Genomic DNA, 16,460 nt, shown 5'->3' with positions numbered 1-16,460 from the left:
TCTCTGGGGCCTGGGGTTGGCTATGATAAAAAGTTAAGAGTTCCATTTTCTTTCACCTAGAATCACTGAGAGTCAATCATATTCCCTCTCTGTGTCTCAATTATCTTCCTGGAATGATCTAGATGAGGGGACTTCATATTTCAAGATGATGCTACCCATAGATGCTTCTCTCAGGATTTTGAAAAATAATCTGCCAAGACACTTATAAATTATATTCACATATGAGAATAATTAAAAGCCATCTACGATGGAAGGAAGAGGAACACAAAGTGTCCTCTATACAGCTGCCACTATGACAGATACTCTTGGGGCCACCTAACCCAGTGCCCTGCCTCCACTATAGGTCAACTCAAATCCATTTCACAGCTGGGGCTTTAGCCATCCCTGAGTATACGGATTCCATTTTTTTGTTTACTCATGTATACAGATTCATCTTCAGATCCAAATAAACATTTCCTTGATGCAATTCCATCCTATTTCTTTCTTGGTTTATTTTTATGAAGAAGGGGATCATGTGGCTTGGAGACGTTTTACTCTGGCACAGCTCTTCAGGGTCTCCCTGCAGACTGAATCTCTGAGGCCTGGTGGCAAGTCACAACCAGTTTCCTTTACGGTGATACATCCTTACAGAAGATAGGACGACTTGACAGTCTGACAGACACTTAAAGTGTGAAGATGAATAAAAGATACATCACTCCTGATGGGTATATATATATATATATATATATACACACACATATATATATATATATAAAGCTGTCAGTCGATGTAAGCACTATTCTAAAAACATACAGTACCATATCAGTGCTAGAGGGTGTTGGATATAAAAAAAAAGTTGGCAGATGGACAATTTTTGATAGGTCTATGCGGATGTGAAAACCAAGCTGAGAACGAGTTTGTTAGTCCTCATCCATTGCCCTGCTTTGAAAATCATAATTGGAAGCTTTGCTTCCTTTCTTTTTGACTTCTGTCAAGTCCCACATTATTAGCCAGTAGGTAGACTGGATAATGATCTAGGGATGCCATGTCTAATGTGAGTGGTGACAGGCAGGAGATTCTAGCCAAAATATATTACTCACTGGTTGTTAGTTTGCCTGAAATTCTACCATTAGAACTTTTTATTTGGGGAATGTATCACAACTCAGACACTGAAAAAGAGAAACCTTCAACTTACTCTAGTGAGGATTGATTTCCAGACATTTATGGCATCAGGACATTAAGGACTGTGGGTCAGCCAGAAGTCCAGGTGAAAGGCAGAGAGCAGAGAGTCAAAAGTCACAAAATTTCAATATTGTTTACTTCACACTCTCATAGAAACATTTCCAATGAAGACGTACAAATGGCTAACAGACACATGAAAAAATGTTCAAAATCATTAGCCATCAGGGAAATTCAAATCAAAACCACACTAAGATACAACCTTACGCCAGTTAGAATGGCAAAAATTGACAAGGCAAGAAACAACAATTGTTGGAGAGGATGTGGAGAAAGGGAATCCCTCCTACATTGTTGGTGGGAATGCAGGTTGGTACAGCCACTCAGGAAAACAGTGTGGAGTTCCCTTAAAAAGTTGAGCTACCCTATGACCCAGCCATTGCACTACTGGGTATTTACCCCAAAGATACAGAGGTAGTGAAGAGAAGGGCCATATGCACCCCAATGTTCATAGCAGCATTGTCTAAAATAGCTAAATCGTGGAAGGAACCTAGATGCCCTTCAACAGATGACAGGATTAAGAAGATATGGTCCATATATACAATGGAATATTACTCAGCTATCAAAAAGAATGATTTCTCAACATTTGCTGCAACATGGACAGCACTGGAGGAAACAATGCTAAGTGAAATAAGTCAAGCAGAGAAAGACAATTATCATATGGTTTCACTCATTTATGGAACATAAGAAGTAGGAAGATCGGTAGGGGAAGAAAGGGATAAAGAAAGGGGGGTAATCAGAAGGGGGAATGAAACATGAGAGACTATGGACTATGAGAAACAAACTGAGGACTTCAGAGGGGAGGAGGGTGGGGGAATGGGATAAGCTGGGGATGGGTAGTAAGGAGGGCACGTATTGCATGGTGCACTGGGTGTTATACACAACTAATGAATCATCGAGCCTTACATCGGAAACCGGGGATGTACTGTATGGTGACTAACATAATATAATAAAAAATCAAAAAAAAAAAAAAAAAGTTGCCCAAAACCTCAGAGCTTGTGAGGGCTGGGCCTGTCCTTCTCTTTCAGCCTGGGTGTCTGCCTCTTTGAAGCTTCCATACTATTAATGTTTGTTCTTCATAGAATTAGATTGCTTCCTTGTCCTCATGAAGACTCTCTGGATAGGTAAAGGCAGCTTTCCTGGTGCCCTACCCCTAATGCATCTTCTCCTCCCATTTTGTACAATATTCTTTAAAGGACATAGGGATAGGGATGATAGTGAGCAGCCAATAGGAAAAAGAACAAATGGCTCATAGCCCTTCAGTATCTTCTTCTTCTTCTTCTTTTATTTTATTTTATTTATTTATCTGACAGAGAGAGAGCACAATCAGGGGGAGCAGCAGGCAGAGGGAAAGGAAGAAGCAGTCTCCCCGCTGAGCATTGGAGCCTGATGCGGGGCTTGATCCTGGGACCCTGGGATCATGACCTGAGCCGAAGGCAGACACTAAACCAACTGAGCCACCCAGGTGCCCCAGCCCTTCAGTGTCTTTTATAAAAACCCACACTAATAAAATATAAAAAGAGTGACAATGCCAAGTGTTGGCAAGAGTGTATGACTGGAGTACTCACACACTGCTGGTGAGATTGCAAAATGGTATAGCCACTTTAGGAAATAGTTTTCAGTATCTTCTAAAGTTAAACAGTCTTATCACATGACTTACTCCAAGGTATTTAACCCAAGAAAAATGAAAATATATGTATGCACACAGACTTCTACACTAATGTACATAGCAGCTTTATTTATAATGTCCTCAATCTGGAAACAACCCAAATGTTCATCAGCAAGGTGAAACAAGATATAGTGTATCAATATAGTAGAATATTTTTGGCAATAAAAGGAAATGAAGTACTGATCTATCCATGACATGGATGAACCTCAAAACTATGCTAAGTGAAAGAAACTAATCACAAAAGATCACATATTGTATGATTACATTTATGTGAAATGTCCAGAAAAGGCAAATTTATATAAGCAGAAAGTAGATTAGTAGTTCCCTGAGACCAGGGATGGGGGAACTGACTGCAAAGAAACATGACAGAATTTTGGAGGTTATGGAAATATTCTATATGTCAAATGTGGTAGTGGTTACACTGATGTATGTATTTATCAAAACTCATTAACTGTACATTTTAAATTGAATTTTATTGTGTATAAGTTATACCCCCAATATACCCCCAGATTTTTTTAAAAACCAGGCAGAGGTTACCTTTCTGCAAGGTCATGTTACCGCTGGTCCCTCTGTATCCCCAGTAATCCTTCGGGCACTCCAAGTGCCAATGGCAGCACCCTCCTTGATACAGAGGTCATCAAGAACACAGAAACACAAGTAGGTAGAAAGAACTAAGCCTTATTGGAAACATGATCTATGAGCAAGATGAGAGAAGAAGACTTGGCTTTGTTGACATCTGGGGATCAAGACAGAAGTACTTTGCAAAGGGGGTATTTTGAGTATAATATAAGCAAAGACCACACATACAATGACAGCATTTTCTCATCCGTGATGGACGTGAAGAAGGCAACTGTTTGTGTGTCACCTACAAACTATTTCCCTACCATATCTGTACTTAGAATGTCATTGCAGTTATCAGCCCTTCTAACAATAGTTCTTCCTTTCACTTTTCTTTTTACTCTAGACAAATTTCAAGAAGCTCAAGAGACACTTTCCTTAAAAGACTTTTTATTTTTGATCCAACTAGACTTGTTTCAGTCCTGAGTCATTAGCCTTTAGAGGGAAGAAGACTTGCTGAAAGTTTCACTTTCATGCTTATTTGATCTTCCCAAGTTTATAAAACAGTTATGATCATTTTAGTTATTTTAGAGGTGAGAAAACGAAGGTATGTGAGGTTAAAAAACTTGCCCATGACTAATACGTGGAGCTAATACTCTGAACTGTAACTACAACCCAGGTCTGGGTTCTTAACTGCCAAAACCTTCTTTCTCATACTATTAAAATAATAGGTATCATTGATTTAAATGGTTGTTATGAGCCAGGCACTGTGACAAGCAGTTTGTGCACATTGCTTTAGTAATTCTAGAATGACCATGGTCTATGTGGGTTTATTACTATTTTCCAGTTCCCAACACAGTCCCTGGCATATAATAGACATTCAATTAAGATTTATTATATGAATAAATGAATAGCCCTCTGTGGTAGATATTATTGGCCCCATCTTATGATAAAGAAAATGAAGCTCAAGAGAAAAAAGAAAAGAAAATGAAGTTCAAAGAGATTAATTTGCCTAAGTTTGCACAACTCTCAACTGGCAGAGCCCAAAGCTCTACCACTCTGTGTCTGTCCCAGTATCAACGGGTTGGAGAATGTCAGCCAGTGAAAATAGAGCACTCTAGCAGTAAGAACACAGAATTAGGGTTACTGCTGATGCTTGTGATGCTAAAGAATCCCACTTCTTCTTGCTTTGTCTTTTCACATCCCCCAGAATCTACCCCACTGTGGCCTGATTCTGTTCGGAGCACAACACTTAAGAGGTAAGTAATTCTGTCTTCACTTGAGGGTAGTTGAAAATATCATATCTTTAAACAACTCTTGTCTGGATTATTTCACATTTGTTTTCTTTCCATGTTTGCCAGATAATTGTCTTGACCTAGGGCCTGAGCTAATCTGAAACTCTTCTAAGAAACTAAACAACCCATTCCTCCAAGCAAAGTACGTTCTCAGGGATCTCTAAGGCTTCTCACTGCTCTGGCTAAGGTCATTGAAGTGCAGGCCTCACATATCGTCTTCCTGAGCATTAGTCCCATTGACATGAGTCTTTGTCTATATTTCTATGTGGTTAACTCAGGCATCTGTAATACAAAAACATACTGAGACACATTGGAGCAGGGCTGGGTTTTCCACTCACAGAAGAGAAAAATAATAGAAGAGATATGTAGGGAGTGGGGAACAGTAAGACCACCTTTGCTAATATCTAGTTTTAACTATGGCTGTCATAGACAGATAATATAAATCTAGCAAATAATTACTGAGCACCTTCATATGTAAGGAAATATGCTAGGACTTGGGGACACAAAAATGAAATTGGTTCTAGTCTAGTAAGGAAAAAAAGCATATGATAATTAATTACAAGTGATATGATTGTTGCAAAGAAGAAAGACTAAGGTGGGTTATATGCTAAGTGAGTTAGTTTAAGTTTAAGCCACTTGTTCCACACCAAGATACTTGGATAGAATCACCTTCCCCAGAATCCCCAAATGGATACTGGAGCTGGTAAGGAGGATATTTGGTACTCAACCTTCCAGTGTCTGAAGAAAATGTGGTATCAGTGGCTTCTATCACCTATGTCTGCTGGATGCAAGGAACTTTACGTATAGTAAATCAACTCATCACAGCTACTTTGAAATACAGATTTTACAGATGTGGAAACTGAGGCTCAAAGTGATAACTTGCCCAAGGTCTCACAGCTTTGGCTTTGAATTCAGATTGGGATTTTTTAAAATAATATTTTTTATTATATTATGTTAGTCACCATACAGTACATCCCTAGTTTTTGATGTAAAGTTCCATGATTCGATTGGGATTTTAATGTAAATTGTGTCTAACTCCAGAGTGCATTTTTCTACTGCTTCGAACTATTTCCAGGACATAGTGTTATGAGAGAGAGTTAAGGATTCTAGTCAAAGATCTAATACTAAACAGTTGTATGTCCTTAGACAACTCTTTCTTTATCTGTTAGAGGGAGTGTTGAATACACACCTTGCCTACTTCATAGTTTATTAAAGTGATGACAAGACAGGAGGAGAATACTTAGATCACATAAAATGCTCTGCATACATGTGGGATGTTACCAATTATTGAATGACATTAAAAGGTTGCTTCTGCACTATACTCTATAATCCCTGTATTGCTCATTTACTCATAGTCAAGGCTGGGAAGGGAGAGAAAGCCTGAAAAGAAAGGTTTGGAATTGGAACTTAGCAATGAGAGTCATAAACATAACCCAAATCATTTTCCATTTCTTGACCCTCAAATTCTTCATCTCTGAGGTTGAAACTTTTCTCTAACCTGTGACTATAAGAAGGCTTTTAGTAATTGAAAAACATGATATATACTAAGTTGCTTATATTAAGTTTTCTCCATCTTGAACAGGGCCGCAGTTTACATGCACACCACAGGGACCTGAAAATGCAAAAAAAGTTTAAATCTAAGTGGTCTAAACTCTGTCAGCTCATCAGTTGTAAGTGGTATTCAGCACTAAGTGAATTGCACTTAATGAATTAAAGATGAAAGAGACAGCAGGGAGCACGAACTCAGGAGAAGACCTTTCATTTCAAATTTAAAGGGCTAATTTTATGACTACCTGAGATTTGCAGATCACAATTTTTCCACTCTTCCCCTAATTGTTTACTCAAAACAGCATATACTGTTTGAAATGATAGGGGCATCGGGAATGGATGGAGAAGCCAAGCTAAGCCCTCAAACTGATAAACAAAGCCTGCTGTATCTTAACCAGAGTCCTCTCCAGGAATAGGTGCTTGCAGGTACATGAGCAAGATAGGTTACGTTCAGGTTGGTTGTGGATCTGAGGATCAGATTCTAGATTGCATACAACTCTCAGTGTGATTCCCCACATTTCAGCTGTGTCCTCAAGCAAGTTATAGAATCCATAGTTTTGAAAGGACTAGATCATCCTTATGATGCCTTCTTCTTATCTGATTCTTGGTGTCCCCAGTCTATGTCCTCGCCAGGTGGTAATCTTAACTCTGCTTACATTTTTCCAATGATGTGGAACTCATAACTTTCTTAATGGAAACACTCATCCCATCTCCACCCTCACCCTCCCAAATTCATCTTCAGTTAGTTCTTCCTTTGTGCCTGAGAACAAGTATTCCACGTGAGTCCTTCGGAGACCATTATACATGTATCACTTGTACTCCTTGCCCTTTGATTTGACTTCATATCTCAGTGCCTTGGTTTTCTGGCCTAGAAAATGGCAAAATTGTGGTCAAGATTGAATGAAATAATGAATATCAAAGTGATTTTTAAGATATTTGAATCTCTGTACACATAGACAGTGAAGCTCAATGGGATGGGAAACTAAACATTCCTTTTTGTCTGTTCTTTTAATATCTTCACATATTGATTAGAGGGTGCTTAGATGGGTATGGTAATAGCTCAACCTAGCTTTACTGAGATTGTCCCAATTTAAAATATTTAATTCCATTGTTCTTGTAAAACATGGCAAAGAGCACATTCAGTTATGCAAAACATCCCCTCAGACTGCTTTCCTTTTTTCTTAATTTTAAAGTTATATGTATATTTCTGAATTTCAGTTTCAGGACTCCAATGGCAGCTTTATTCCTGTATTATGTGACAGCTATGATATTTAGTAATCTAAACCACCCTGAACACTTGTTCATTTTTTAGTTTTAATTCCAGTATAGTTAACATAAAATGTTATATTAGTTTCAGGTGTAGCATAGTGATTCAACAATTCCATACATCACCCAGTGCTCATCACAAGTGCAATCCTTAATCCCCATCACCTATTTCACCTCAGACTGCTTTCTTGAACCTAGAAGTAATACGGAAGTTTTTATCAGACTCCATCATTTGTTTTTGATTGCAAAAAGCAAGATTACCAGCTGTATGAGGCTTAAGGAGGAAGGGAAAATAAGGGAATGAAAAGCTAAGAACTGGTGATACCAATACGTGCAGGCCCTTGTCTCAAGTCCCAGCCACTTCTACTAAGACTCTATGCCCTTGCTTGCTTACTCAGCTCCCTCCTCTTTTGACAAGATTTTCATGACTAGATTCTGGGTCTTCTTTTTCTTATCATAATTTTAATGTCAGACTACTAGTAGGGATTCTTTTGTTTGTCTTTCCCCTAGCCTTATCTATCAACACAGATTTATATAAAGCTTATGGGACCAGCCCTGTGCAAAGTATTATGAGGGTTCAAAGGAAAGAGGCTTCCTGCTGGAGGGCTCATACAATCATGTGTCCTTCCATAGCTCAGGGAATGGAGATATTGGTAAGGGCCTGAGTAGTCAGAGGAGGCTGCATCAAGGAGGCTGAATGTGAGCTGGGCATAGGAGGAAGAAAGAAATGGGCTTTCAGATGAGGAGACAGAGAGATTAAAAAGCAGAAGTGGGCATGATTACATGTTTGGAAGTGGAGGTGGGGGCTTGATTTCCTTATGTGTAAAATGCAAATCATTACAAGTACTTCATAAGACTGCTAAGAGGATTATGTGGTCTGGTGGAGAGGTGGCAGATGTATGTTTAACATGTTGCATTTATTGCTCCACAGTCTGTGGCAGGCACTGGCAGTTCTTCACTGCATTCTATCAGCAAGGCCAGCCACAGGTCCAGAATACTTTTAAATAAGGCTCCAGACAGCTAATACCTGAGTACATAAACTGGCATAAATTAGGCACTCAAGAAATCATAGGCGTTATTACTCCAAAGACCCACATAAGGTCTATCTAGTATAACTGGATTAAAACAACTTGACTTTTCCATTCTTACCAAATACCGATGCAAACCTCTGAATTTCCAGTGTGTCAGAGGCCCACCATGTCCTCAACACTTGCAGGATTGAGGTAAGACTCAATCCTGCTATTGAGCTTATCTGCCATATGTTGTAACATCTCCTGTGAGCTGTAAGTGCTAGCATCCTTGATCTTCAGGAGTTTGAAAACCTCCAGAACATAGCTACTTCCACTGAAGTCATCATTTTGCCACCAGTATAATGTTGGTACCCCTCAGGGGCTGAACCAAGTAGGCAAGTATAGTAAAGAGGCAAAATGAGGTCTGTCCTAGGGGTTTTTCTTTGACTCTATGTAATGTTCTTTTATATGTTGATAATATTTTATTCATAATATTCTGTTACTGTGTTATGATGCCTGCCCAGGGGCCAGTCTTGCCCTGTGCCCAGCCTCCAGATTTTTGCCTTCATATAAAAACTCACCCATTCCTTCTTGGTCATCTTTCTGCTGGTTTGAGGGAAAAGAATGGTGCAAATGGGTCATGTACTGCTGGGAAGATGTTAGCAGCCATGGTTCTGGCTGGTGAAAGAGTAAGATCATTCAGGCATGTGCTAAGGCTGCCAACAGAGACCGTAGGCAAAGAGGAGAAGGCAGGGGAAGGAGGAAACAGGGAAATACAACCTTAGGAGGAATGGTAAATGGGCGCATGGAGCAGGAAGGCTGGTGGAGCAAGTGTGGCTCTTTAATGGAGTTATGCACGTTAGAAAGGACAACTGGGAAACTTCCAAGGGAATACTTGCAGAGAGTATTCATGACATGTTTAGCTACATAAGCAGCTTGGCTATGGGGCCAGATGAGCTGGAAGAAAGGCTGAAGGTTAGAGGAAGGTATGAAGTCTGAGTCATACAGTAGCCAGCTGGGCTGCTGCTGCTCAATCTCTAATATAGGGATATATGGATGACTTTTCTGCCTTACTCACAGGCAGAGCAGAGCAGTGCAAATCTCCCAACAGGGACCATAGAGCCTGAGAGCAGGGTCAGCTCAATTGTGACCCTCTCTCTTGCCCCTATGCCAGCTACTTTTCACATTCCTGAGCGAGGCCTGCACTATACCACTGTTTAGATGTGACCATACAGCCTCAGGCAGAGCCTTAGAAGGAAGCAATCCACATATCACACACTTCAGGGGCCATTTTTGGAGCCAAATATTTTCTACTTTCAAAGATGTAGATAGTGCTGAAGCAGAAAGGGTCTTTTGAGAGTATTCAACCTGGAGTTTCTCAAGTGTTATCAAAGAAACTTCTGCATCAACATTATCTGCGGAGCTTGATTAAATGAAGGTTATCTGGTCCCAACCCAGACCTATTGAGTTACACTATCTAGGGGTGAAGCCCAAGAATCTGCATGTTAAACTCCTAAGAGAATCTTATGTACCCTGAAACTTGAGAACGTCTGACAAATGTCAGAGCTCTGTGTGGTCTGTTACCCAATATTCCCAAGGTAAAATCTGAAGACTTCTTACCACAGGATCATTTGGAGTACCTACAAAAAATTCAGATTTCTGGGTCTTCTCCTAGCTTTCATGAATCAGAATTTCTTATACGTGATAAAATTTGAGAAAACTACTCCCTTCATTGTACAGATACAGAAACTGGTCCAGAGAGAGGAAGTGATTTGCCCAAGGTTGTCAGTCTAGGGTCATACCCAAGTGTCCAGACAAATATAAACAGTATGTCCTTGTGGTCACCTCTTGAAGGTTATTTTTGTCTCAGTTTAGCTCTCATGGCCACAGCTACCCTTGGAACATCTGGAGCTCAAGAGTAAAAGTGCAAGTGCTCTGGGTAGTTGGATGACAGAAGTTGAAAACTTCTCCAAAGGGTTGTGAAGAACAGCTTGAAAATAAAGTAGTGTAAGGTCATAAAGCTCTCTTATAAGCAGCAAGGTATTTCAGGCCCTTCCCTAAATGGTGTTTCAGGGGACTCAAGCATGGAGTAGTTTCATTCAGGGAAACTGTCAACCATGGTTTTGAGTTAAACTGAACACAAACACCAAAATGGCCTTTAAGAGTTAACTAAACCTATTCTTGCCTTGTCGTTTTTGAAGCTGAAGCACATGGCAATCAAGTAAAAACTTAAACATATGCAGTTCTATGTCAGACCTGGTCCAAGCTCACTAGTCTGATTCCCCAAACCTGTGGACTTGAGGTTCCAGCTCAGTCTCTACTTTATCTCCCTAAGACTGAGGTCTGGAACTCTTCCAGACTGGCATGATCTACCCCAGGATCTGCTGGGACAATCTAATAGAAGGCCATTGGCCTCTAAAAGGAGAGCAATTTCCAAAATGATAAGGCAAGATAGATTTTCTTTGAAAGATTAAGCAATTGCCATTGACAACAGTTCCATTGTATGATTTGCATTTGGGCAAATGCTTATAATTTTGGCAAGTGTTTCACCAATGCTACATAATTAGAAAAAATAAATGTTCTGCCACCTTGAATACATAATTCTATAAAGAAACAGGAGAACTCTACAGATATTCTGGAATTGCTGAGGGTGGAGGGAAACAGCAGAAGGCAGGAACAAAGAAAGAAAAGTTATAATCACACTTTTCCAACCAAAAGAAGAATTTGGTAAAGAGGTCCATACCCCTTATCTTTAATTCTGAAATCAAAGAGGTCTGTATAACAGGAGCTATTTTTTCATTAATTTGGTATCAAATCTGACCTAAACTGACATGAACTTAGTCTTTGTCTCTTCTAGTATGAATATTCAGACATTTTTTCCTGAATAATTAATGGCTTAATTATGAGGTATTTTCTCAGGAACCACTGGGAATGTTATATAATAAACAGTACATACTCTGTGTTACCTTTCAAAAATTAAAAAAAAATTAAATTCTAAAATACAGTCAGATAACAGACTGTGGACCTAGAAAATGATAGCTAATGTTTATGAATCACCTGCCATCTGCATGGAGCTGTGCTAATCTCTTCATCTCATTTAATACTCAACAACAACACTATGAGGAAGGTATTAAAATCACCTCCATTTTAAAGTTTGGAAACTGGTTCTTGGAAAGATTAAGTAACTTTCCAGAGTCATACAACTTTTGGCCAAGTCAAGATTTGGACCCAGGTCAGTTTGACTCTAGAACCTACAGGCTAAACTCTTGCACTCTACTGTCTGGGAGAGAAGAACAATTGTGAAGAACAGTGTGGGCTCTTTGTGGACTTTATGCAGAAGTATATGCCACCTATTTTTCTATGTCATTTGAGGGCCTCCTACTTCCAAAGATGTCCCCTTCCCCATTCTTACTTCTCTGTGTTGCTATGATATGGCTTTGTTCCTTGAGGTTCATCTGGATGGGTTTCTCATAGGGACCACCAACATCAGAAATCCTCTGGGCAGCTTGTTAAAAGTACATATTCCTGGCATCCACCCCAGACCTATTGAATTGGAATTAATGGGGATTGTGACCAAGTTGTTTCTTATGCACATTAAAGTTTGAGGAAAAAGTGAATGCCTTGAGAAAGGCCAGTCATTAACCCTCATTAATTAATTGACATTTTACCTTTCAATGACACTTAGCTGGGCTGGCGGAAATAAATTCATGGATGGGCACCTGGAAAATGGAAAAGTAGACTAAGTAGAATGGCGAGATAGAGAAAGAAGGAAGAATATGACAGTATCTCTCTACTTTGGCAATATGTGACAAGGAAAGAGCCTCAACAATGATATTGTTAGCTGCACTGGAACAATCTTGGGAGCATCTCTCTACCACTCAGAGCACCTGTCTACTATCTCATTGATACCATAACCCTCTGATGTGGACAAGATAGTCATTCTCATTAGATGAAAGAGGAAATTGAGACCCAAATGAATTCTTTAATGTCATCCAACTGATTAATGCCAGTGTTTGGGTAAGCTTCTGGCCCCCAGTCTTATACAGTTTCAATCTTCCAGTAATCTCTTCCATAGTTCCAGAGAGGAGGAGCCATCAAATGAAACCTAGAGAATCAAGTCTTACATTCAATGATGCACATTTTTGCCCACTAGTGGCCAATTTAAATACAATTAAATGGTATGCTATACAAGGAAAGGGCAATGAGAGGAATTATACTGCAGAATAGTTCAACTGATATGCCATATGTTTGGGGTTTGGTTTTTAATTCTAACAGGTTTCTTTATTCTTGTTATCAATGCAGGGATGAATACTAAACATTTTGATCTTTATACTTTTAAGAATATTCTGTTCTTGTTTACTAAGTTCCCATCTTCACCTATTTTTCTTGCCTGTGGTATCTTAAGCATCTCCATGACAACCAAATGTGACCTTAGATGAGGACTAGGAATCTAGAAAAAATATGGATTAAATACCACCACTGTAATCAGATCTCTACAGCAATGCCAGCTAGGATTGGGGCATTGAGGTTCAAGTCCATCCAGTGATTATTCCAATTAGGGCTACATGCTCTCTAAAGAAGCTTCGAATTTCAGTGCACATTTGAATCACCTAGTAAATCTGTTTAAGTGGAATACTAATTCAGTAGGTCTGGGGCGGGACCTAAAAGTCTGCTTTTCTAACAGTCTCCCTGGTGATGTTGATGGTGCTGGCTCCCAGAGTACATTTTAAGTAGCAAGGGCATGAACCATCATCATGTCTAAGTGGCATGTACAGATGAGCATATTTGTGGTCCTGGAGGAAGTGCTGTTCTTGACAGCAGAACTGGTGAGCATACCAGCTCTGATATTAAGTAGTTGTGTGACCTTGGGCAAACATCTTTACCTTTCTGAGTCTCTGTTTTCTCATTCATGAAATTATGAATTTGGCCTGGATAATCTCTAAGATCACTTTGGGTTGTAAAATTCTTTGATTCTCTGATAAGAAAGAGATACTTTAGAATCAAAGGCTTAGTTCGAGGGCAAATTTCCCCTATATCACAAGGAAAGGGATTGGGGAGAGAGATCTACTGTGACTTTTGTATTTGTCTTCTTAATTCCAAATCCTCTATGTGTCCCAAGGTAATTTATCACTTCCGAATGTGCAGAACATTGGTATTCTTCATAAGAAGAGGCGACATTGAATAGTGGACAACAGTTTTGGCATCTCTTCATTTCAGCTCTCAGTGTCCCCTTGTGACTGCTTCCTGGTAGCAGTTTTGGCTACTTGCTCATGACACTATCTCTCTGATAACAGAGGAAACCCTACTGTCTGCCCATTGGTTTCCAGTACTGGCACGCAATTCTACTTAGTCTCACTTGATTCCAGAAGATACAATGGAGAAATACACAAGATCATCACCTACCTTGCAAGTAGAACATTCCTCCCTTCAGACAGAGAATCTGATTCTGCAGCCACAAATACAACATCTGGCTGAAGAGAGCCCTGACCTGAGGGGCCAAGTCATGCCTACCCTGGCTACCCCAATGATGTCTGTACCCCGCTCACTTGAACATCTGTCTCAGTTTCACCATGACCCTGCCAATCTCTCAAGATTTCTTGTACAGTTGACAACTTTCAAGTTCCCCAATCCTGCAGATGATGTCCAAGTCAAGTTCTTTTTTGACTACCTATCTCAACAGATGGAAATTTGTGGAGTCGTATCTGGGCCTGACCAGAGCACTCTGCTGAAACAATATGAGAACTTTGTTCTTGAGTGCCAGCAATCATTTGGTGGGCCTACAAAACAGGAAATAGACCCTCTGAACAAAGAGGTCAACTCCTTTTCTCAGCAGGAGGCTTCTACTTTCCAGCTCCTTGCTCAAAATCTGAGCTGTAAGGAAACCGATCAGAGTGATCACTTCCAAGAAGGACTACCTGACTCCATCCAGGATGAAGTGAGTGGTAGAGATATTGACAACCTTCCAGACCTGATCACTCAGTGTATTCAGCTGGACAAGAAACGTAGTGACAGGCCAGAGCTTCTACAGTCAGAGACCCATCTCCCAATGTTGGCTTCCATGATCCACCACCAAGCCTTTTCCAGCCCCACAGATCTGCCACCCAAGGAAGAACCTATACAGTTGCGAGGAAGCCAGCCACCACTCACCCCAGCCAAACGAGCCCGCCAGCAAGAAGCTCAGTTGTGCCTCTACTGCAGCCAGGCTGGTCACTTCACAAGAGATTGCCTTGCCAAACGTTCTCGAGCCCCAGCAAGGATAAATAACCCAACTCACCAGTAAGAGAGCAGGTCACTTTGTAAACTTATATCCCTCTCACCTCTGGCCTTAAAGATTTATGTCCTGCACTAACGTTTAAAATACAGATGAGGAACTGTGATACTGCTTCATAGACAGTCATGAACTCATGTGCTTCTGGGAATTTAAATAACCAGATCTTGTTCGTTTGGTGACCCATCACCAAACCAAAACCGACCCAACAATGATGAAAACAATTCACAGGCACTTTCTGCAATTGGAACCAATTCCCCAAGAGTACTGAAAGTCTGTAGGTGAAACTCTGGCCAGTCTGAGCCAATGAAAACAACCCTGGAAGCACACTGGGAACCCCATTCCCTCCAATGGGTGAGATCTGGGTTGAGTTCATTGGCCTAAGTATTCTGTGCCTAAGATTAGGCCCAAGACTTTCACCCTCACCCTCATTGGTCTGTATTATAGTTCCCTGTTGGTTTAGGACTCTTGGTTGAATTCCTCATTGCATTCAATATTCTACCAACATTTTTCTACTGGAGGCTGAAACCTGCTCCACCTATTGACTATAGAGTCTAGCTTCAACACAAACCAATCTTCATGGAAACACAGCTCTACTACTGTTCCATACAGCTATGTATTTTGTTGCTATTTAAAGACCTCTGCTTGCTCAAAAACAAACCAAAACCAAAACCAAAAACAAAAAATGAAAACAAAAACCTGGATCTTTTAGCTAGTGAAACACCAGATGGCATGGCCATTTGAAGACTTTGATTGGAATTGTTGGTCCACTTCCTTGAGAACTAGCCCTGCAGGCACATACATGTTTTTAGCCAAGCCTGAGTAATTCCAGGTTACTCCCCTCTTCTGCATCAACCTACTTCAGCTTATAGCATGTCTAATGGCCAAGTCAAAATGGTCTAGGATAATGACCTCTGATAAATATTAATGGAAGTTGGGGAAGGAGTCTCATCATAATTATTTTATCTATAACATGTCCTTGCTGCCTTACCTGGCGAGTAAGGGAACCTGGTTAAATAAATCTCCACTGAAGGCTTAGGGTCAGGCTCTGTAGTAGTTTCTGACTCTTAGAGGCCTCAGTGTGGTCACCATTTAGGATCACTACCATTGATGTTGAGCTCTATACCCTTATGAACCATCTCTGGGGATCCTCTTCTAGTTGAGAATCTTGAAAAGCAAATAATGGCAGACAACTTTCTGAACCATCCCACCTGACAAATCCTGGGGCATGGACATCAACACAGTTGATAAATAAGTCTCAAGAAGAAGTGGGGTTTGATTGCTTGTGTTGTGCTCTTGGCACACAGGCATATATCAGCTTTGTGTATGGATTCCTCATGCTTCTGAACAAAAGTAATGCCATGCTGGAGAGACACAATTTTCTAAAATGTTAAGGATATCCAGTGACAATTGATGCTTGCTAGTAATAATCAGTCCTCTGTTCCCTGCTTCTTAGTGCTGATGTATGTCCCCATAATTGAATTCCTGAAGAAAGATCAGTAATTCTATATTCGCTAGCAGCCAGAAGATCTCTCAGAACATGAAGTGTCATTGTACTTTGGCCTTATTCCTGGAGAATTATGCTAACTTTGACAATACTTAAACCCACCTAGGACCTTACCACTTTCATC

At 40.2% G+C, this 16,460-nt stretch overlaps 1 protein-coding gene across 1 annotated transcript; it reads left to right on the top strand.

Annotated features, from left to right (window-relative positions):
* The first annotated feature begins 13,935 nt into the window (after positions 1 to 13,935).
* On the top strand, positions 13,936 to 14,841 carry RTL4 (retrotransposon Gag like 4). Its single transcript, XM_008709312.1, has one exon. The coding sequence runs from the start codon at positions 13,936 to 13,938 to the stop codon at positions 14,839 to 14,841; it is 906 nt and encodes a 301-aa protein (XP_008707534.1).
* The last annotated feature ends 1,619 nt before the right edge of the window (positions 14,842 to 16,460 follow it).

Source organism: Ursus maritimus (genome assembly GCF_017311325.1).
Source record: "Ursus maritimus isolate PB19 chromosome X unlocalized genomic scaffold, ASM1731132v1 scaffold_X1, whole genome shotgun sequence".
In the NCBI taxonomy this organism is placed as follows: Eukaryota; Metazoa; Chordata; class Mammalia; order Carnivora; family Ursidae; genus Ursus; species Ursus maritimus.
The sequence above is the reverse complement of the archived record's forward strand: the minus strand, read 5'-3'. Positions and strand labels throughout refer to the sequence as shown.

Coding starts and splice junctions, on each gene's coding strand:
- RTL4 (XM_008709312.1), top strand. CDS start 13,936: ATGGAGAAATACACAAGATCATCACCTACCTTGCAAGTAGAACATTCC.